The sequence below is a fragment of the Paramisgurnus dabryanus genome, chromosome 3 (genome assembly GCF_030506205.2).
Source record: "Paramisgurnus dabryanus chromosome 3, PD_genome_1.1, whole genome shotgun sequence".
Lineage (NCBI taxonomy): Eukaryota > Metazoa > Chordata > Actinopteri > Cypriniformes > Cobitidae > Paramisgurnus > Paramisgurnus dabryanus.
The window spans coordinates 18,226,011-18,249,372 of record NC_133339.1 but is presented as its reverse complement, the minus strand read 5'-3'; the positions used below and the strand labels follow the sequence as shown (position 1 = coordinate 18,249,372).

Sequence of the window (23,362 nt, the reverse complement as noted above, 5' to 3'; positions counted from 1 at the left end):
CAAATAAAGCTAAATCGTAAGAACATCATTTAATCCAAGAAAGACGTCTTATGCTGTTACAGTTTAGCTCCCAAGCAGCAAAAAAAAATATGCTGAAAATGAAATGGTTTGTCTATATTTTGGTGTCCAAAGACATTTGTTCTGTTTTTTTTTAAATATTACTTTAATATTACTTTAAATATTACTATAATTGCACATGATTTCAAATGACATTATCAAACCAAATTCTTGTTGTTTCCACATTTAATGGGAACATTTTCATTACCGCAACGTGTCCATGACTGGATTTGGGTTCTTTGATATGGAAATATTTAGAATTTAAAATAAAAAAAATAAAAAGCTTCAGTGCATGTTATACTATAAACATTTATAGTAAATAAACATGTGCTATTTGGTGATCATTGGTAAATGTAGAGACAATAATAAGGAATATAAATGTGTCCAAGACCAATTTTCTCATCCTCCGCAACAATAATAAAAAAAAATAGTTGGAAGGGACATAATTGACTGTGACACTCAAAATTGCTACCAGGTAAGCAGTTCTTATTTTTTCTCTAGAGATAAAAGTTAAAATTTTGTTTGTCATAGTACCTAGACAACTTTTTAGTTCTCATTACCGAAACATGAGTTTGTAAATGCATATATTTAATGAAATATTATGTTGCGGTAATGATAATTTTTGATAATGATGATCTAAAAAATGTAAATAATTCTATCTACAAGTTTCCGGGGGGCGTTACTGTAAAAAAGAAAGTGGGTGAAACTTCCGGTGAGGCGGCGGAATTAGTATATTAATGGTATTTTGTGTGGTGTATAGCGAACAGGTTAGGTGTTTTTCAGATTAATTTTTACTATTTAAAGTCGCAAACCTTTATGAGAAATGTCGTTATGGAGCTCAGGGACAACAAGTGCTGTTCGTGGTTGTACATATAACCGGAGCGAGTGTTTTGAACATAAGCCTAAAACTAAATCGAATTGTTTCTGCTTTCCATCACCTCCCAAATACGACAGGCTGAAGAACTAAAACTTAAAAACACTTTTGTATGCTCTTTTCACTTCGTGGATAAGAAGCCAACACAGGATAACCCATACCCAACCCTCTACTGCTGTTATTTCACACTTTTTATTTTGTTGAGGTTGTGTTCCCACATTGTTAGATGTTAGCAAGTTTGGATCGCTATATGTTTAGTTACTGTAAACTAATTAATGAATGAATCAGTGTCACATCCCGCTATGAGTCCCGCTTCTTTACTTCGAACGGGAAGATGTTCCCACTTTGACGCATGAAACTTGTGGATAGGAAATATTTTTTTATAACCTCTAAAAATAATGTTTATAGTAAGTTCAGACCTTAATCTTATATAAGCAGTTGAACTATAACATCTATTGCAGTTTAATGTAAGTATAATCAAAACGTTCCCAAACGGCAGCTTCTTCCTGTGTTTATTTGTATACAAAATCCCTACAGACCGCAATAACATTGATTGCCATGAAACGCACATTTCTCTCTTACTTTCTCTTTACATAAACTGGAAACTCTGATTTGGCAACGTTTGTTTTTAAATTTTGTACATTAAACTTCCTGCAGCCTGAACTCAAGTTGTTACACGTTTACACAAAGACGGATTCAATAGAACGTTTATTCAATCAAGGAGAGGATGGCTTAACTCTGAAAAGCTTCAAACAATAAAAAAAGCAATATATTCACAGTCAGTTTATACAGCGCTGTTTATGATACAAACTTAAACACCGTCAGACGACAGTTATTGAGTTTGGGTTTTGGGCTAACTGGAATAACAAAGGGCCGATCATTCAAAGTCTGTTGTGGCTGTGATAGGCTTGCTGTGTTTAACCGGCACACTGCCCAAAGGCTGTTTACCGAACACAACATGGTTGAGTCACTTGACTCACAGCATAGTCTGAAAAATAAAAGAAGACCTACGAATAATAGGAGAAGATTTATAATTATGATCCATTCTTCTACAGCATCAATATTAAGACAATATTCATTTATAATTTTAACCTCTGTGTCATCTCATGCCATCATGTTGTTCAGGAAGGTTTTGGGCGGCGTTGAACTCACATGCAAGTACAAATAGAGCAGGTTTCTTTATGTTTATGTTTGAGAACGGTTTAGACAGTTGGGAAGGGTCAGATCCCACCCCCTCAAGGAGCACAGGAAGTCCCATGACCTCATAGGTCCAGCCTTTCCACCAAGCCAAGGACAACAAAACTATAATGCCTCTTAAGACGTCAGTTCGCTCGACCAGGAAATACATCATCACCTATTTTAAGATTTACAGTATTTCAAACGATCAAACATTGATAACAGAGTTAACACAGCTAAAATAACATCTGTATTTTTCCCAAAAACAAGAAACTATGTATTTGTTAAACAGTCATTTAAAATCTGGTTTGTCACACGCCCAATAATTCCAGTGGCCAATGAGAGCCTTTGTGAAACAAACACTACAGTTTATTTAATAGCTTAAATTTTACAGTATTTTCCCACACCACCCTTTAACCAGAATTCAATTAAGAAAATTTCTTTCCATCGCTCCCAACCACAAATGAGAGCACTTAAATGAATTACAAGCCAGTGTTTGCCGTTTAATGTTTGTGTATTCAGATAATGTGAATACAGAGACTTAAAATGTATTGATCTACCAAAAGCTTGTGGTGTCCTAGTGCTGTTTATCACTCATTTGGGTTAAAACTTGTGTATTTAACGCTTAACTGATGGATGATTTGATTCAGATAATTGAATAAGAGTTGAGAGCCATCACAACACTAAAGAATTGAATGGGCCATTGAAGTCCATGACAATGGAGGGGTGATAAATAAAGACAAAGAAAACACAAACAAAGATTACATATACATGTCATGTAGTGTTTCTAGTCTGAAGCTACTAACATACAGTACAGTTAAACTAAACTTACTCATAAAAAAGTGCTAAAAAATATTCTCCAATCCTGAATATGTTGTTGCACGTATAACATATACAGTATAAAACTACAGGTTTATGAAATATTGTAGCACTTATAAGCGGGACTTTTTGGTTCAAATAAATCTCACACAAGATCTTATAACTGCTTGTGAACCTTCATATCAGTACAGCAAATCAGAAGGGAGGACACTGCAGACATAGAGCGTCTGAAACAGGAGCCAAGAATCAGGGTGAGCCAACAGCCTCTGCGGGGAGCTGCAAAGCAGAGTACCCGATTATCAGGCCTTTGTATGTAAATGTAGGTAACATGCTGGGCCCAAGACACCCAGACACAGCAGGAGTGATGGGTCTGTCTGCTGGCTGGGGCTTCCCGTGAGGAGGTGGAGCCCATCTGATAAAGCCAGTAGGGAGGCCTGGGGGCAAGACACTGACAGCGTTGATAAAGTAACTCTATATCGGCCACCCTGGAGAATGTGCAGAGCAATGAAAGTTTCTCCCACCCCCCGGTTGCTCTCGAACAGGTGAACCCAGCTGACTTCTCGCAAATGCTACACAGTCTTGTAGAGACACCATGCAGGTCCAAAACCAGCAAAAAGGGCTTTCTTTCTAAAAAGAATAAATAACTTCAAAACCCACCTTTCATATAATGTTCTTCGAGCTGTATATTTTTTGAGGACAATGTCAAGTAGTGGTTGTGCTTGTCCACGTTCGGACAGCGTGTTCCTCTGGGGAGAGTTCTTTGTCCGGCACGGCCCAAGTATGACCTCATAGGTGTTTCTCAAGGAAATCCCACTCCCCTCGATGTACAATGACAAAGTTTCCTGTTTAAGAAAGCAAAATCCGGCTTAGTAACGCTCTCGTCCACCTTATGTAATTCCAATGTCATTCCGAATCCAGCTGTGCCCAACATACTTGTGTCGAATAATTAGCTTTTATTTAGTCAACCGGCATGTTTGTGTGCTAGTTTGCATGCTGTAGGAAAACTGTAGCTAAACCAAGGATGAAAACATCCTGTATTACAATCATGAGTCATGGGTTTGAATGATGAATAGAAATCATTCAGGTGAAAAAAATTTAAAAGGGGCTATTTGATTAACACAACATGCACATGCAATTTTGTATATAGATAAATTAATAATATATAATATTATATATTATAATATTACATAGTATATAAATTAAAATTAATAATTAAGATATTACACTGTATTCAAAGAAATTAGTTAATAAACACTCTTAAAAATAAAGATTCCTAAAATGGTCTTTGTCAGGCTGTGTGGTTCCATAAACTTTTTTTGTGGAAAAGGTACAGACTATAAAAAAATAAACCTTTGACTGAAAATGTTTTTGGGGAACCTTTTATATCACCTTTATTTTAAAGAGTGTATATATTCTAATCATAACTATACAATAAAAATATACATGTATGCTTTCTTATTGTATGCATCGCATCATATGCATATAATGTACATGTATAAACACATATAAAGTAAGTATATATGCGTGTTTGTGTGTATAATGTTATATTAACAATACCATTAAGAAAGCAAAAGCAATTTTACCTCACGAGTGCTGCCTCAGCAGCCTGAAGTAAAGAATGCCAAGACCAGCCCACTTCAAGTCAAATTCCAAGGTTCAGCTCACATCAGTCTGTCTGTTGTATCTGGAGGCTCTGGAGGAGATACACGACAGGAATTTTCTCATTTTACTTCATCCAACTTTACAGGTAAGTTCATTTACAGTTACAGACGTTTAACGCGATGTATAGATCAGCACGTCCATTCCAGTAAACGTCGTGAATCTGACTTTCAAAACTTTTAAATTCTTGCGTTTTGTGTTTCTTATTGTCGTTGACGGGGGATTTGTAGCTTAAAATTTCATCTCGACTGTTTTGTGTTTTAATAAATGCAGAGTTGAACGAAAGTCTCAAAAGATAAATAGCGAGACGGTTCTATGTTATAATCCGCCGGTACGAATTTGCGTACCTATGTTTAGTACGTCATACAAATACTGTTAACATTAACAAACGAAATAATTACGTTGAAAATGTGTGGGATCTGATCGTGGGATTTTCCTTTTACTGACTAATACTACAACTCTCACTTTCTCTCGAAACTTTTTTTTATCGTCAAACCTTGTTTAAATATAATATTAATTATTTAAACGACAAATAACATAATCCATCTGAATTTACCTAAACGTATATGAAACCGACATTGTTTTTTTACTCACTGAAAAAATAAAAGTCTCTAAAAATATACATTGTAAAATCTGCATCCCCTAAGTTTTTTTTATATTTTTCAAAATAATTTTTATAAAAAAATCATACTTTTTTAACGCTTTTTATTGTAAAAAATACAATAAAAATACAATACTGCAGGTATCTTTTTTTAAATGTAATTATAAAAAAAAAACTGTCAAAACTTTTAAACATTTGAGCGAGCAACTATTTGTTTTTTTTTCTAATTATTTTCTTCAATGCCAAACAACAGCATTTTCTATGCATTTGTTTTATTTGTAAACTGATTAAAACTGATTTTGCTCTCTATAAACTATTTGACATTATTTTCTAGTTCCCTCTGCTGGCCTTTCAGGACATAGCAAAGCTGTGATTTGAGCATCAACCAAGAAAAGAAGTAAATTTCTCATCACAGACAAACCAGGAACATCATCAGGATATATCAGTATTATATTAAATATCACCTCATCTGGAGGAGCATGGCAACAGGATGGACAGCACATCTAACTGGGATCCAAAAGAAAACTAGTTTTTAAAGAAAAAAAAATATTTCTGGAATAATGGAAGCTTCATATTCGGCAAGTGCTGCGGTCGCTCCGTCGTTGCCTCCGTCGCCAGGCTACCTGCTCAGAATGTTTCGGGAATATCAGAACAACGCTGTCATCATGACTCATTACAACTTCACCGGAAAACTTAAAGAGAACAAGTATCGTGATGGACTAAAACCCGAAGCCATCACATTTCTCATCATTTGTCTGCTTATAGTAATTGAAAATGCTGTTGTTCTGGTGGCAATCTGGAAAAATAAAAAATTTCACATGCCCATGTACTACTTGCTGGGCAACTTGACTCTCTCTGACATGTTGGCGGGCTTTACCTACATGGTAAACATTGTGACTTCGGGGGCAAACACTCTCAAAATGACTCCAGTCCTGTGGTTTCTCAGGGAAGGTGGTGTTTTTATAACTCTCTCAGCTTCTGTCATCAGCCTCCTCGCCATCGCCATCGAGCGCCATGTGACGATGGTGCGAATGAAGCCCTACCAAGGTGCCAAGCGTGGACGGATGTTCGGTTTGATCTGCGCAAGCTGGGTCTTGTCGGTGCTTCTGGGCATTCTTCCAATCATGGGATGGAACTGCATGGGAAACCTGGACTCGTGTTCCACCGTCCTGCCTCTTTACGCCAAGAGCTTCATCCTCTTCTGCATCACCGTGTTCAGCCTGGTGCTGCTGGCCATCGTGGTGCTCTACGTACGCATCTTCCGCATAGTCAAGTCCAACACCCAACGGCTGGGCTGTGGTCCTCAGCGGAAAGGTCTGGCGAGGAAGTCCCAGAAGTATTTGGCTCTTTTAAAGACGGTCACCATCGTTCTTGGCGTCTTCATCGCCTGCTGGCTGCCTCTCTTTGTGCTTCTTCTGTTGGACTTCTGCTGTCCCGCTCAAAGCTGCCAGGTGCTGTTTAAGGCAGATTATTTCCTGGGCATCGCCATGATCAACTCTCTTATAAATCCCATCATTTACACCCTAACTAGCAAAGACATGCGAAGGGCCATATTGAGACTGGTTTGCAGCTACTGTCTGCTGACGAAAGATGGACAGGTGAAGAAGTTTGGCATGCCTTTCCTGGACTGTAGCACAAGTAGGGCCGAGGTGCCCTCACACAGACTCGAAGGCCTGGAGACGACGGTCTCCTCTGGGAACTTTTCACCGTCCACTATAAAAGCCATCTACCCCAGGGTATTAAAAACTGGAACATGAGGAAGTAACAACTAGGGCCCAAATGGACGCCGTCCAATATCTCCCGACTCGGTTTGTTCTCTGTGAATATTTATGAACTGAAAGGAAACAAATTTGAGATGCAGAGAGATTAAAAAAAAAACATTTCTCTGCAGCTTTGAGCCGGTCGCAAATGTTGTGTTTGCAACTGCAAAGGCTTGGCTTCACACACATGCATTTAACTAAACCATGAGACTGCCAGAGATTGCGGTAGACCAGACGAATGGATTTTTCTTACTGTGATAAACACCAGTGTTTAAAACAGATTGTCTGAGGGTCAGACTAGCAAAACAACGGCTATACTCACATTTGAAAAATAGGATTTCAAACGGCACAGTTACAACCGGTTTTACAGCTGAACTAAGACTTTCTGTAGTACAGGGTGGTTGGTTGCACAGATATGTTGTAAAGATGCTTTAAAAAGGACTCTTACGAGCTGGACTTTTTTCATGATTTTGCAAAACAACAACCATTGTATAATGGCTGAAATGTTTAAAGGCTTTGTGGTTTAAAGCTGCAAAGAAAACATCGGGTTAATTCCTTCACACAAACAAACCCATTACTGGGTGATTCTCACGAAAACTTGGTTTTAAAAATGTCAAGCATGAAAATGTAAAAATTGCTTAAATTTACTTTTTTTCCCACCAGACATTGAAAAACAAAGTCTGGAGTAAATGGGAACATTAATTTAAACACTTTTACTTATCATTTAACACTTTTTGAAACATAATTTAAAAAATTAGTCCTAAAAAATCTCATTACCGCAACAGTCAGAAAACATCAACACTGACATATTTTCAAAATGACATGCCAAACCTGAAAGAACATAATTTGGAGATTCTGCATTTAAAATCAAAGTATTATGCTTCTATTAATTAAATTAACATTTAATAAGCATCTGTTGCGGTAATGATAATCAAAATGTCGTGTAAGCATTCTGACAAGACAATATTTCAAATTATCTGTAAAAAATGATCTTACCTGGTAGCCATCTTGAAGTAACTGGTCCATGTGCTTGGTCACTCAAAATCAAACTTTATTAAAATTCTGTATGTGTGCTTAAACTGTTTTCAAAAAGTGTTGCGGAGGATGAGAACATCAGGCATGGACACATCATTTTCCTAATTTTTCTTCATTATTATTATACATGAATATTCAGTAAATATTTTTTCTGTCATCTAAGGTAGTCAAGCAAAACATCCATTAATTTTTTTTCTAAATATTTTTGTGTTAATTTGATTAAATTACAACATAACGCATGTTCAAACACAGCCGGACACATTGCGGTAATGAGAATTTCAGCAGAAAATGAGATAAAATTGACAAATTATAAATTCTTATGTTGAAATCACACATTGTGCAAGGTAGAACACAGTATTGTGTTAATTCTGATGCTTTTTAATATTACACATTTTATAGCTAAAATCATTAGTGCCGTGGTGTTTCAATGGTTTCGTGAGAATCACCCTACTATATCAGACGCAAACTAAAATGTTTTCAAGGTTACAAAATACAAGCTAGAGTTTACAGCTCTACGTTAATAATACGTAATTTCAAGTATGCTATGCTTGTTTTTTTAGCTTTACCTTCAGTAAACAGTTTCAACTGACACAAGCTATATAAATATCGTATATTTTATAAATAATTTTGTATGCAATTGTATAAATTGTAATTATGTAGCAGTCTGCAGTGATAAAAAAGCACTGTTATAGGGTGTGTTTGTATCTTCAAAAATGCATTTGTATTTGTTTATATATATTTTGTTGATCTTAAATTATGAGCCTTGTACAAAAATCTTTTATATGTGCATTAATGATAATTAAAAGCAAAGTTTTCCTAAATCTCTTGCATTTGTAGCAACATTTCTGTGCTCCAAAAATACTATACATTTGATTTGATAAGAAAAAATTAGGAAAGACACATAATATACAAACACACAAACATAGACAAAGGTGTATATGTATGTAAACAGAAACATTTAAGTCAAGAAACGCAATGGAACATTTCTGACAATTTGTGGTTAGCTATAAGACCACAAATGCAGAAATCAAACTGCTTCGAGTGCAAAATGATAACAATAAGAAGCTAGCCGAGTGAGCTGAGCTGATTTCCAATTGCTTCAGTCACACCCACACCACATGTTAACCAGGAATAAGCTATATAATCGATGTGGTTTCTTTTTTCACTAGACATGAGCCACACGTCAATAATTTTCACTGCACGGTCGTTGCAAAAAAACCCTACAAAAAAGGCCAGAAGCTCGTGCCAGTCCGGATGTTTATCAAAAGTGAAAGAGCTTGTCTTTGCACCTCCGAAACAAGGCTATGGGCTGACTCATTTACAGAGACAACCAAACACTCAAGCGCTCACACCAACACAGCAGACTGAGGAGGCTTTAAAAATATGTGACCAAGTCTGTGAAGACGCATGCAACTAAAGTCATTTTGTGTCATTTGCATAAAATCAACCTACGTAAAGTACATTCTGTGAAAATATAACCTTGATATCAAACTTTAATGCTCCTAATCTCATGAGACTTCAGCCAGGATGTCACAGAATGGGTCACATTTCCACATAATAAACATTCATTGATTTAAATTACATATTTAAACAGACACAAAACTATAAGGTCTGTCCTGCTGTTTTTAATTAATACTTTGCATTAAGAAGTGACCTTTTTGGAGTAAGTGTTATATTTTTAATACACTGTAATTAATTTTACATTATCCTCATAAATAACAAAATATTTGATCAGGCTTGTGACTTTGGGTTTACATTAGTGCGTTAGATTACAGAACTGACTGGGCACTGAATCAATTAGTTTAAAAAGTCAATCAAATTATTTTCAAAATGTAAATCAGAGGTACAATAGGACCACAAAAATGAAACAAAAAACTAATTGCAAACAAATGTTCTACTCATACCAAGAGCGAAACAAAAACGTTCTGGTCATTCACGTGCTTCGTTGCTAAATTTGTGATCTAAACAATATTTTACTTGCACGACAGGTCCTTTTTAACCACGGAAATTTGTCAATGCAGTACTTTGTAAAAGCTCAGGAATACACTCACTGAATGAATAGACAATTTATTTTTTTTAGCATCATGTGTTTCTATCAAGGCTATACAGTAATATCTGCAACAAATTATTTTAGATTAAAAAAAAATTATTTATACATTTGTCTAAATTGTATGTAATTTTTCTAAATTAACATTTTTACATGCACGACAGGTCCTTTTTAACCATGGAAATTTTTAATTTCTATACTCTCAGGAAAATTTGGTACAATAGTTGTAGGATGACACCCTTTAAAAAGGTACCAATACACTGTAAAAACAAATGCACCATTTTTGTTGAATCAACATATATTTTTGTTACTTTAACTTAAAAAAATTAAGTTAAACAATTTCAACTTGATTTTAGAAGTTATGTCCACTTTTCACTAGCCAAAACTTAAAATATTAGGTTGAATTGACTTGCAAAACCAAGTTGCTTTAACTTCATGGTGCTTTTTTACAGTGTATGTACCATTTACACTGTCCAAAATAAAGGTACAAAGCTGTCACTGGGGCAATACCCTTTAAAAAGTACCTTTGAAGTACTAATATGGACTCTTTGGGTACAAAGGTGTACCTTTTTTAAAGGGTACTGTCCCAGTGACAACTTGTGTACCTTTAATTCTGAGAGTGTACGAGCTGAAGAATACCATCTCTGGAGTAATAGGTCATTTATTTCATGCATTTTCACCAAGGCTCTACAGTAGGGTGGGTCAGGATCTGGGTTACACACTGGGATAAGGTAAGCCATGCAAACTCACTTGAATGATATTGATCTGTTATACTAGGAGTTATTATGATATTGCAATTAAACTTACATTTTATTAATTAAATGTATAATTGAAAAACTTTTCAAGTATAAAAAGAGAAAAAAGTTACATATACCTATTTGAGTGGGTGACAAAATTAAACATTTGGAAATTTCTGCTCTACAGTACTAAGTAGGATTAGGGCCAAGCTAAAAAAAAAATAAACCATCTCGAGATTAAAGTCATTAAAATGCGAGAATAACAGTCAGAATAAATATTATTTTGAGAATAAAGTCGTTATTTAACGAGAATAAAGTCGCAAATCTGCAAAGCAGATACCAAATTACATACATGTCTTATTAATAAAACAATATGAAGATGCACTCAGAAAAGCAATTTTAAGGAATCTTCCTCATATAAAAGAGAATATGGGGGGAGATAATATGAACGAACAAAATTCGGTGCACACCTTAATAAAACAGGCATGCAATGAACAGAATATCGTAATGAATAAAGGGTTTTGTTTATTGGGTAGGGTAAACCCTTACGAAAATTACCCATGGTTTTAATGTGGTAAAAGTATAGTAACCATGGTTTCTTGGTGTATTGATTACTATCAGCAAAACCATGGTTTTACTACACTAACCATGGTTTAACTATGGTTTTTGAAAACCATGATTGTCAAAACCATGGTTATTTTGTGGTTACCACAGTTTTACTACAGTTATCATGTTTTTTTTGTTTTTTTTAACTGTAGTAAAACCATGGTTCATTTTCGTGATGAAACCTGCGCACATGAAGGCGCACCTACTGTAAAGAAAGTGCACAGGTGGTAAGAGATATAATCGTATGGCCGAGGTTTCATTTTAGGCTTGTTCTCATGAAAGCAAAATCTTTACTAAGTGCAGAACCCTTATTATAACCCTAAAAGACAACATTGAATAAACAGTAATATTCAGCAAACATTTTATTAATAAAACATTCGGTGTACAGACAAGCAGAAGATCCCAGAATAAGAACACAAACCGCTAAAGTGCACATTTTGTTTCCTTTAATGAAAACGAGCAAATTCTGGGATTTTCTGCTTGACATGCTTACTAATAATATATTATAGTGTGTAGTGAATTTAGTGAATTTATATCACTGTCTTAATTAAGTAAACCCCATAAAGAATAGGCCTAAACAGAATTGACTTAATTCTCGAAACTTTATGAATTTATTTTCGTTAAATAACGACTTTATTCTTGTTAAATAACGACTTTATTCTTGATAAATACTTTATTCTCGAAATTATATTTATTCTGACTTTTTTCTCGTTTAATAATGACTTTATTCCAGCATTTTAATGACTTCAATCTCGAGATGGTTTTATTTTTTTATTTTAGCTAGGCCCTAATCCTCCTTCGTACTACAGTAATAACTGCAACAAACTATTTAACATTTTTAAAATAACATTTATTCCTTTTTAAAAATTCAACAGGAGCTCCAAATCAAAACTGCTGTTCTGGATGGTGCTTTAAATAAAGGTATGGTGACATCTTGTGGTGTGGGACTCAAATAGCAACGGAGTCAAATTTATGAACAGACTTACAAATATCTATAAAACGTATATAAACACATAAAGTGAACAAACTGATTAACATTTAAATATCAATGGCGATCTTTTAGTATGTGCCAGGTCTACCACTCTGTATTAACCAGGCTCCATAGTTCATCGCTAACCTCGCAGGGGGAACGGGTGGATGTATCCATGTTGATGGGTACAGCTACATCTCCGCCATAGTAAACTGTTGGGAGATAAAGAGATTTCATATTGATAATCATAGAATATAAAGCAAGCCATTTTATCATAATCATGTAAATGTGATTACCTCCTCGAAGTATATGCGGCTCTGTGTCGAGCTCCAGCTTTATCTTGGTAACATTACAGTACAGTTGGGCAACATATCTAAAATTGCATGAACAGCAAACATTTTAGTGAACCAAAAATAAAACCAAGATTTAACCTCCAAAAGAATCCACAGTAATGTTTACTATTCATTATAAGCTATTGGTTAATCACCAAGGCTAATGCAAGGGTTTAATATAATGTTACACAACAGATATCTTACAAGACATATCTTAACATATATCAGGGTCATTGTTTTGTAACAAGATGCACACAAGCATTGTTGTTTTTTTTAAAGGTATGTTTGTAAAAATTAATTAAATGTCCTAATATAACTAAGGCTAGTCTTGGCTTAATCTGAAACTGACCCATACATTCACAAGATAAATCTAAACTAGATTTGAAGCTTACATGGCTGAGGGAATGACTTCAGTTGTGTCCTGATCCACTTCCTGCTGCATTGTCTGAATCTCCTGCTCAGCATCTCGAAGTCTTTCCAGCTCTTTCTGTAAAAACCTGTCGTGTGAGTCAAGGGAAACAATACAGAGAACAACCAAACACTACAAGAAATAAAGCTAGAGCGATTTAAAACACCATGTTTGTTTGTCACACAGAACTTGTTTTGTCTGAAAAGTATCTTGGTCAGCTGGCATCTACATATTATGTTAATGGCCAGTAGTTTGCAGTCTTGACAGTACTGAAGGATACTCCAGCTCTGAGTCCAAGATCTGACTTCTGGAGAGGTTTCGCTGCAGTTCCTGTTCGATCTCCTCAATCTCTTGCATCATCTGGGACTTCTTTCCTTCTAAATTTACCAGCTTCTGGCCGATCCCCTCCTCCGCATGCACAAGATCTTTGAACAGAAATGTTTGCTACTCTGTTAAAGGTTCAAATATATGTTTAGCACTTTGTAAATCTATAATGTTGCAAAAAATACGGTCCAATTTTTGGAAGAAAAAAAAATAATACCATTTAAGATGTCAGTTGTGGTCTTCTTGGTCTTGATGTGATGGTCAAAGAACTCCTGCAGCTTCCCTCTTGCTCCTCGCAGCACACTTTCTGCATTACTGCTCTTTATAAACTCAATCAGTGCTTCCCCTGATTTCTCCAAGTCATCGCCATGTAAGGCATCGTTCTGTGACATGACTGCGATGAAGTGGGTATTTCTGGAAAAAAATAAAATAAAAATAAATATCACATAGTGATTCATGAAGAGCTGCTGGTAGAATGGCAGAAGTGAAGTGGGTCACGTGGTTTTAGTTGATTAAAGGGAGACTTGATAAATATGATCTATCACTAAAAAACATGTTTGTCGTTTATTTGTGTCTATAAAGCCAAGCAGACTATTATGTGATCCGGTCTGTGAAATCAAGGCTAAAGTCTCAAAGCCGAATCTAATGAGTTTAGTAGAATCAAAGTCATTGATTTCAATCTGATGACCTTACTGTTTATTTGTATTAAAAATTAACAACTTAATATAATCCATTGTAAAACGTTAACGTAATCAGTATTTAGTATAAATAGAAGATTGTTAATATAAGTTACGAGCATTTCATCAACGTAACTCAAACAAACTCTATCGAGTAACGTTAAATAACGGCAGATGATGTTTACAAACAAACAGTTTGGATTAGCGAACTTACCGTACGCTTAAAAAAATACTGAATGACAAATATTCATCACATTGTAGAATATAATGGTTTACATATATATATTTTACTAAAATATATTTGTAAACTATATTATTTTACATTACTACTATATTTCAGTGCAAACAGTCTTACCCAAATTCGCTGTCCTTCCGATTTCAAACTGACTGTTGTTTGGCGCGCTTTCCCGAACCGCGCCTGAACAAAAATCGGTACTATAAAACTTTACGCTCATACTCAACTTATCCGGTAGAATCAATCTTAATATAATACGTTACTTAAACGCATTGTACCGCTTTGTCTCTATACCATTTACTGTTGGTTTAAATCGATTCTAAATTTACGATCAGGCAATAATGCGAGATACCCCACTGGTGCTTGTCAGATTTGTGTAGAGAGACCCCGCCCACAGTTGGCTTGTTTTTCCATGGTTTTCCATGAGGGTTGAGTTCTTTCTTTAGTAAAATGTTTTAAGCAAACTATTCATTTAAAATGTATTAAGTATAATTAAAACAAACCTCCACATATGCTAAATATTTTGTTGTATGACCAGTATTATATTCAAATAAAACGTCTCTGTCAATCAACAACATTCATAGATTGCTTTATGTTGTGTCCTTTGTGTATCAAAAAAGATGGTTTGGACAAAGATTTTACCCGTTTTCATAAAGTACATACTGTAGCTTCGTATTTAAAGATTTTCAGTATTTTTAACTGTATTTAAACAGCAATGTTTAAAAATTAATTGTCAAAATTTGGATCAATTTAACAGATTTCCCCAACTTCAATAAATTATTTATGTATTTTAAATATGACACTACATAAAAACAGTGCACACAAAAGATAAACACTGGGAATATGAAGAATTGTCTCATTTTAATAACTTTTCACTTTGAGTAATAGATAAAACATTAAATTCTGAATCTGAATATAAACTTTAAAAAATTATGTCAAGTGACAAGTCTTAAACAATTCATCCATTGTTACTGGTCCCTCATGAAGACATTTTCAAAATGACAAAGCCAATTCATATTTCAAGGATGAGAGATTCATTTCAGCATCACTGTTTGCTCTTTTTCTCTCGATTTGCCTTTTTTTCTCGTTCTTTACGCTTCTGTCTGTACAGCTCTCTGAAGTGAAGCCTCTTTGGATTCAACCCATAGGCTTTAAGTCTCTGCCTACTGAACTCTCGGCCACCCATCTTTACCATCGAGGACCTTGTCAGCAGGCGTCCATGTGGGCGCCTTTGTGTCTTTTTGACCAATTTAGGTTTTTCAGTCTTTTCATTTGGCGCCATTTCATTGGGTGTTGCTGGACTCTCTTCCACTTTCACTTTCTTGTTCTTAGGTACTAGGAACTGCTCTTCCTCTTCATCACCCATGGCGGTGACGTCTTTATGGTCCTGGCCTGTTTGGTCAACAACATCTGCTGGACCGGTTTCAGATTTCTGCTCTGTCGGATTTTTCTTCTCATCTGACCTCTTTACACGATCCCTTCTCTTCTTACCCATCTTCCCTTTGGCCCCCGGCATCTCCTCATCTTCATTCCTGTGTCGAAAAAAAGGATAAATACACTGAACACAAATACTATGTGATAGTTGGGTGCAGAAATCATAACCATACAACAGATCAAATCTTTTAAACAATGATCTGCATTAAAGAGATGCAAACATGTGTTTATCACACTAGGGCAGGCGATGCTTGTTTTTCATTAATATAATGTGAAAAAGTTACACTTACACATTATATAATGACTTAAACACTTCCTCTTTCCTTCTGACATTCTGTGCTTTGATCTGAAAGTTCTTGACATCACAGAGTTCATCCTTTTCCGACCTGGCAACATGGGAAAAACACAATCCTAATCATTCAAACAATTAATTTTATATAAATCACAAAAAGACACAAAAATAACTTATTACCTATACATGCATGTCTTTTTCAGTGAGCACCAGCTGTTTAGCTCTCTTTCTTCTGCATTCAAAATCTATGGAAAGAAATTGGGGTGAGAACCAGCAAACATGGCCCAAAGGATTTTTAGGGTATTAATAACATACTCTTAGAAACATGAATGCAACGTGTTTACATTCCTAAAAAAAATGCTAGGTTTGCTAGGTGCTGAAATTACAATAGACACAGATGGATGCTGCTAGTCCAAAAATATGATATTTATTACTAATATAGACTCTTATATCATATTATAATGTAATGAGGTATTGGGAGTGGGGGTTATAGCAATGCAAATCTGCTCAGAGAGAAGATTACTGTCCTCAGACCCTGGTCAGAGATGTTCCCGGAGAAACAGCAATACCAGGTCAGACACAATCACAGCTCATCAGCACAGAGTTGATGCATCCTTCATCTATATCAACATAACTCATAGCATTGAGCAATTCATATCTGTCTGTGAATAAATGATGCGTTTAGTTTCTGACCTCATCGGTGCTCAGGCCGAAGTCATTGGGCACAACCTCTCTGTAGCGAAACCTGCATGGCAAGTCATCAATGATGTCTTCATAATCCAGTTTATAATACTCATCCAAGTACTGCTCAAACGTCTTCTCCACTAGAAACACAATGATATAAAGTATAGTTAGATTAAACAGGTAATCAGATTTAAAAAAGGAACCATAAGCTTTTTGATTGTGTAAGATATCATATTTTTACTGCCTAACATAGGCCTAGTTTCACAGACAAGCCAGGAGGACTAGGACTTAATTAAAATAAGATGTTTAAGCATCTTTTATAAATATGTCTTAGAAAAAGACGTTACTGGTGTGTATCTTGAGACAAATCAATGGCACTGGCATATCTTAAGATTTCAGTTGAGACTGTTCAAATGTGTCTTACGCCCCATTCAGACAGCCAGCAGTAGCAGAGCGACGCGATCTCATTCATTTCAATGGAAACCGGCGACTTCCGGCAACACGAGCGAAAGTGACCGTTGGCGACCGTATGGGCGTGTCTATTCTTATGAGTTTGAAATAAGTATTTCTTTATCACTTTAGACCAGTAATTCTCAGTGTGGTCCGCCAAACGCCCCCAGTGGTCCGCCAAAAGATGACCTAAACTAGGCAAGTGTTTATACAATCGTACCTTTTTTAAGTAGATTTTTAATGCACTTGTAAAACTGTGATATCAGTTCTTGCCATTCTGTTTTAATAACGTAAAAATGGATCGGTGGCTAAACCAAAGAGGAGTCAAAAGAAAAGATCAAGCGTCAACTGAAAGCAGCTAAAATCCACATATCTGTTAGTTTTGTAATGTACTAGTTTTTGTTTCATGTGTAAAATCCCTGTAATTTCAGTGATTTTGGACATTAAGGGGAACATTTTTTCAGCATTTCATTGTTACCATAAAGTACAACCATAGACTTCACATACCCACCACCTCAGTTTAAACTAAGGGCTCTTTTGAATGACATTAAATGGGACCTAGGCTGTTACAGTATGTTTAATTGCAGTTTTTTTTCATATGTGCAGTTTGTTGTTCATATTAAGCTGTAACTCATTTCACATTTACTTGTTCAAATGAAATAAAATTCATATAATAATTTCTGAACAAAGCATTGCATTTGTGTTTAAAAAATTTGTTTTGACTTGAAACAGTTGCATATTAAACTTAAATTTAGCTTATCCTTCCTATTTTGTTGTTTTTTGGGGGCGTGTTAGAGTGGGATTCTGTTAGGTGGTCCTCAGAACAAAATTGGAAGATAAAGTGGTCCTTGGGCTGAAAAAGTTTGAGAAACACTGCTTTAGACAAATAAATAAAACACTCTACACCTACTTGGATCAAAAACCGGCTTGTTTTTGTTCATGATCTCTGCAAAATGAGACTTTTTCCTTTTCTTTCCCATGAGGGGAGCATCATCTTTGCTCTTCTTTTTCTTCTCTTCTCTCTCCTTCTTCCTCTTCTTCTTTGACACTGGCTGTTCACTGGGGTCATAGTCGGCATCCATCTGTTAGTTTAGAGCAGTTAACCGTATAAATTATTCTTCCATTGTGTGGAAGAATTTATGCATGCATATTAAGTTTTTGGCCATCAAGATATCATCATGTTGCCACATTAAACATGATGAAATTTCAGTAAGGTTTTGTTGCAATTGACCCTTGGCTAGGAGTTTGATTGACAGGTGACCTGACCAGTCATAACACGGATGCCCCCATTGCTATTCGCCATTTTATCAAACCACAGAGTTGCAGTAGGAGAGTATTAGGTAATGTCCCTGTGCTTGCAATGCAGTGTTATAGGTAAAAAAAAATTTTACTATAATCTTACTATAAAATTTGGATCTTCACAATTGGGCTCATAGTATGCCTCCGCATTGTAATCTTCCTCTTCGCCACCCTCTTCCTCCTCCTTACCCGTCCACGTGTCCCAGTTCCACTTACCTACATTATGAAAGCAGACAAATCACATGAACCTTATTGAAGCATGACTGACCAATAGACAGGCTGTTTCCTCACTTACCTTCATCGTCATCATCATCATCGTCAAACTGTGGTTTCTCATCCTCATTCTCTTCATAGTATTCATCACTAAAGAACTTCTGCAAATGAGAATTAAAGTGGTTACATATCAGGCTGTTTACATATTTAAAGGCGGGGTGCACAATCTCTGAAAGCCAATGTTGACATTTGAAATCACTTAAACAAACACGCCTCTACCCCAATAGAATCTGGGCCTTTTTTGATAGACCCGCCCACACATACGCAACCCAGGCAACGATGTTGGTTAGTAGTCATGCCCCTAACAGCTGATTGGGCTACAAGTGTGTTTTGGTACCCGGCCCTACTCACTTTTCCAAAGTGTTTCTCAAAAATCCCACACCCAGACTTTAAAGGGATACTCCAGCCAAAAATCAAAATGACCCTGTGATTTACGATCTCCGTTAAAAAATCTTGCAATGTTTTCCTCAAAAAACATAATTTCTTCTCGACTGAACAAAGAAAGACATCAACATTTTGGATGACATGGTGGGGAGTAAATTATCTGGATTTTTCTTTTAAGAAAATTGAATATTCCTTTAAGACTCACTTGCATGATCTGGTCATGCGTTTGAGGGTCAAAGTCTCCCTCCAGGTCGATCTCATTGAAGGTCAGCTGCTTATTTCCGGTCAGCTCCTGAAGTTTCTTCAGTTTGCCCATGATCTCAGCACGCTTCAGATTCTTCAGTTCCTTCAACTGCTGCTGTTTCTGTTCCTTCTCCTACAAGATGTCATGTTTACAAAGTAACATGAATCAGATTTTTTGGACTTGCCATTTTTTTCCCCAATACAATTATTTCTTAAATAAGTCTTAAATTACCTTTTTCTTCCTTTCTTTCACCTCTTCTCTTTTTATCTTTCTCCTGTCGTCTTTGCTTCGTACAGACGTGGCAATATTGCGAGGATACGTCTTGACCTGTTCAGAAATGGTTGGGTGATCAAACGTTAGCTTACATGCACAGAAAATAAACCTCACAAATCAAAACCATTCCTACTTTCCATCTCACCTTTCCAGCATCAGGTTCCTCAAAGCGAAAGTTGTAGTGCCTCTCAAAGTCCTCCTGTTTCTGCAGAAAAGACTCTCCTTCCCCCTCAGAGTCATCCACATCATCCTGCACCACCTCATCATAGGTGGGGATCCTAAAAATATATGGATGATTGATATGCTCATGCATCTTCATCTCATCACTTACTGAATTCAGTATAAACATGAGAGGAAGAAAACAAACGCCACCTCTCTTCGTCATCTTCCTCCAAGTAGCCTTTGTTAAGCACGTAGTCTCGCAAGAAAGACTCTTTCTCATCCAGCCCAGGGTTGTTCCAGTAGTCTCGCAGGTATTTCTGAATTTATAATGACATCAGGAAAGGCGACAGCCAATCAGAAAATAGCACTTTATGGTCAAATTAGAAATATTTTACGATCCATGGCAAAGCAATCCCTAATGGCTGTCTTATGTCCAATATCCAGACCAAAACACTGACCATGTCCTTAACTTCCTCCTCCCCCTCCAGCTCTGCTTGACCCTTCAGCCATTCCACATAGTCGGCCTCTTCTCTGTCCTTATGTAGAAAAAGCACACAGATGAAAGTTTAGAAATGCCATTCCTGTTATCATCACACTTTTATATCTAGGGCCGTATCAATCTCTGCACCTTCTCCTCTTGTGTTTTGGTTCTTCGTGTCAGCAGCTCTTCATCTTTATCGCTGCTGCCCTCCTCATCGCTGTCATGAAGAAACTTTCGGAAGCTGCCAGAAGAGAAAAAGCAAGTAAAACATACGGTATCCTTTAGCTCAGTGATAAATATGTAGCTACTGTAAGTTATGGCATATAAGAAGAGACACATATAACCGAAATAGATCACTAAAATTCCCACCTCTCCTTTAAATCCTTCTGTTCCTGGATGTAGGTGGGAGATGCTGCCCTCTGTAACACAAATACATTTATTGTGTGTAGTTTATGTTGTGTGCCACAAAGCAGGAAGTATTTTAATCAATAGACATACGACACACTGTGCACTTAAAACTATGCACCATGTACTTAACCATATAGTCAGTGTATGAATTGTTGCATGGTATCGTCCTAAATCCTTAATGTTTTTTACGTACCAGAATTATGTGCGGATTCCCAGACAAGGGAAAGATCAAGTCAAAGATCAATTCGTAAAAAAACTTATGTCAGTTTGTTTTGCTTATACTGAAGTATAATCGTCTCCGCAGGTGAACTTTACTTTTATGGCATCTCACAGTAGGGTTGCACAACAATTAATCACGATTAATCTAAAGCAGAATAAAAGTTTTTGTTTACATCATATGTTTGTGTGAACTTTGTATAAAAATTATGTTTATATAAATATACACACATACAGAAAAAAAAGTATATTTATATATTAAGTATTTATATTTATATATAATATAAGTTATACATAAATATACAAATGTATATATTTAAGAAATGTTAACATGTGAATATACATGCATGTGTGTGCATTTATCTATACAAAGTTATTATAAACAGTTCACACACATATATGATGTAAACAAAAACTTTTATTCTGCTAAAGATTAATCGCGATTAATCGTTATGCAATCCTATCTCATAGCCTCACCTTTCTTTTCGTTTTCACAAAGGGATTATGGAAAATACACGGAAATGCATCCGGGGTTTGTCCAGGATCATTTGGTTTTTGGTTCATTCACACATTTTTGCATCTTGTTCACACAGAATGCTTTCTATGAATGTTACGGCAATGTTACTCTCTTTATGGGAGTGATCCCAGAACAATCACAGGACTGACATGTTTGTGTTCACACAGAAGCCTCTTGCCAATTTTACGGAAATTTTCTGGGACCAAAGTGCCGTGTGAATAAGGGTTTAATTGCTTCATCCGGGTAATTAAAGTGCACTTCCTTTCTTTTTTGGAAATTTCTAATGTGCACACTACTTATACTACAAAAAGAAGTAGATTAGTGCATACATTTTGTGATATGGGATGCACCTAATATCACCCTGACTTGAACTGATCATCACATTAAAGATTTAACATTAAGATTACCTCTTGCATCTTATTGGAAATTTCTTCATCACTGTCCTCCTCCTCATCATCATATTTTCTAAAATAAACAACATTAAATCATATTATATACACAGAGTACGAATATAGAAGTCAAATATTGACATTTCTACGTAAAGGTGACCGCAGTATCTTACCCTCCTCTCTCCAGGATGACTTTCCGCTCATAGTCCTTCAAGAACATGGGCTTCTCGGACTTCTTCGAAGTGGACGGCTTTTCTTCATCGCCTGATTCCGAGGCTTTTATTTTTTATTAAGATAATTTTGTATGATTAAATAACAACAGTGTTATATCTCATACATTTTATAAGCCATATAAAAAAGGTACATCACATACACTCCTCAGAGTAGAACTTGGCATCTGTTTGATAGATCTTGGGATCTTTCTTCTTTAGCAGCGAGAGGGTTCTGTAGAAATCCCTGTCTAATTTTGGGTCCAGCTCCTAGACATTTGTTTACAAGACAATTGTTATACACGAGACATTGGTGATTAAAAAGATCAATGCAGGTGAAAAATATATCTTACCACTTCACTCTCATCTGTGTCAGAGTCAGAGGAGTCTGATGAATTCGGCTCATCCTGGTCCCCATATCGGTCCTTCACTGGGAACATTAAAAAATAATCACATTTAAAGACTATATGAAATGACCTGTACAGTTTTCTGTGAGGTTTTTACATACTTTCCTTGCTGAAATCCAACAATGGCAGAAAATCTAATAGATTTAATGGTTATAATTGGAATAGTATTGGTTTTAACAAAACCTATACTGGTTTCTGTGTTGGTGGTATCTACAGGTGGGATGCTATCTGACAGATGAGAACCAATAACAAAATCCTACTGGAATAATCCAACAAAACACACAACATAAAGCCATTTCTCACTAGTTTTAATGGTAAGCAGCTTTTATTATGGTTCATAATCGCTTTGGAAAGTAAAGCATTAACATTAACTGTAATGCTATGCAGAAGCATCAGTTAAAGTTATCGCTGTAATTAAAAGTATACTTTGATAAGCACACAGTAGAGATTTTTAAAAGCAAATGATTATTAATGTTTAAGTTTGTGTTTGTTGTAGCACGAGTATGATCACTTACATCTCTGCAGTTCCTCCTTCTGCCGATATTTCTCATATTTCTCTGCGAACTTCTTGTTGATCTTAAGATCCGCCATGATCGTTTACATTTATAAACTATCTTACGATCTGCGATCAGATTATCACCTCGGAAAAATCAAAATCTCACGCCGCTCATGTTCCGCTACGCTACAGAGCAGCATGGGCACGTGTCCTATGAACCTAATACGTCACAGAGTTCGAGGTTCAAACGACGAAGAAGAAGGCGCAACTAAACACCCAACTGGGAAATGTATTGATTGTAGTCAACAAGAAACTGTTGAACATGTTCTGCTTCACACAGTAGGAAATACAATAAAGAAAGATGTCAGTTTATTCAGTCATTAAAGAATGTTGATCACAAATACTTTTCTATAGCCGGAATTCTAT

The 23,362-nt window shown here is 36.0% G+C and overlaps 3 protein-coding genes, 1 long non-coding RNA gene and 1 other non-coding gene across 6 annotated transcripts in view; 1 reads left to right on the top strand and 4 right to left on the bottom strand.

Moving 5' to 3' along the window:
* LOC135768632 (uncharacterized) overlaps positions 1-4,648 on the bottom strand; it is an 84,221-nt gene extending 79,573 nt beyond the window's left edge. For both annotated transcript variants that reach the window (XR_012336341.1, XR_012336342.1), the window contains exons 1-2: positions 4,510-4,648; positions 3,584-3,768 (exon numbers count right to left, since the gene is read on the bottom strand). This is a non-coding gene — a long non-coding RNA (uncharacterized lncRNA). The remainder of the gene's footprint in view (positions 1-3,583; positions 3,769-4,509) is intronic.
* Positions 4,577-8,802, top strand: s1pr5a (sphingosine-1-phosphate receptor 5a). Its single transcript, XM_065277925.2, has 2 exons — positions 4,577-4,673; positions 5,521-8,802. Exon 2 carries the CDS (start codon positions 5,747-5,749, stop codon positions 6,941-6,943), a length of 1,197 nt encoding a protein of 398 aa, XP_065133997.1. The 5' UTR covers positions 4,577-4,673; positions 5,521-5,746; the 3' UTR covers positions 6,944-8,802.
* Positions 8,803-9,686: 884 nt separating this feature from the next.
* spc24 (SPC24 component of NDC80 kinetochore complex) lies at positions 9,687-14,584 on the bottom strand. The gene is made up of 6 exons (XM_065252584.2): positions 14,439-14,584; positions 13,624-13,820; positions 13,363-13,507; positions 13,066-13,170; positions 12,638-12,714; positions 9,687-12,553 (listed from the first exon to the last, which is right to left on the bottom strand). Exons 2-6 carry the CDS (start codon positions 13,796-13,798, stop codon positions 12,447-12,449), a joined length of 609 nt encoding a protein of 202 aa, XP_065108656.1. The 5' UTR covers positions 13,799-13,820; positions 14,439-14,584; the 3' UTR covers positions 9,687-12,446.
* A 517-nt stretch (positions 14,585-15,101) lies between these two features.
* Positions 15,102-23,167, bottom strand: kri1 (KRI1 homolog). The gene is made up of 19 exons (XM_065252914.2): positions 22,956-23,167; positions 22,387-22,463; positions 22,198-22,303; positions 21,998-22,100; positions 21,843-21,900; positions 20,664-20,713; positions 20,442-20,535; positions 20,272-20,349; positions 20,024-20,130; positions 19,797-19,929; positions 19,610-19,705; positions 19,340-19,510; positions 18,773-18,851; positions 18,581-18,693; positions 18,089-18,260; positions 16,738-16,868; positions 16,225-16,289; positions 16,043-16,138; positions 15,102-15,850 (listed from the first exon to the last, which is right to left on the bottom strand). The coding sequence occupies exons 1-19, from the start codon at positions 23,029-23,031 to the stop codon at positions 15,364-15,366; spliced, it is 2,292 nt and encodes a 763-aa protein (XP_065108986.1). The 5' UTR covers positions 23,032-23,167; the 3' UTR covers positions 15,102-15,363.
* Positions 16,548-16,646, bottom strand: LOC135769219 (Z30 small nucleolar RNA). The gene has a single exon (XR_010542381.1). It is a non-coding gene; the product is annotated as a Z30 small nucleolar RNA (small nucleolar RNA).
* Positions 23,168-23,362: the final 195 nt, after the last annotated feature.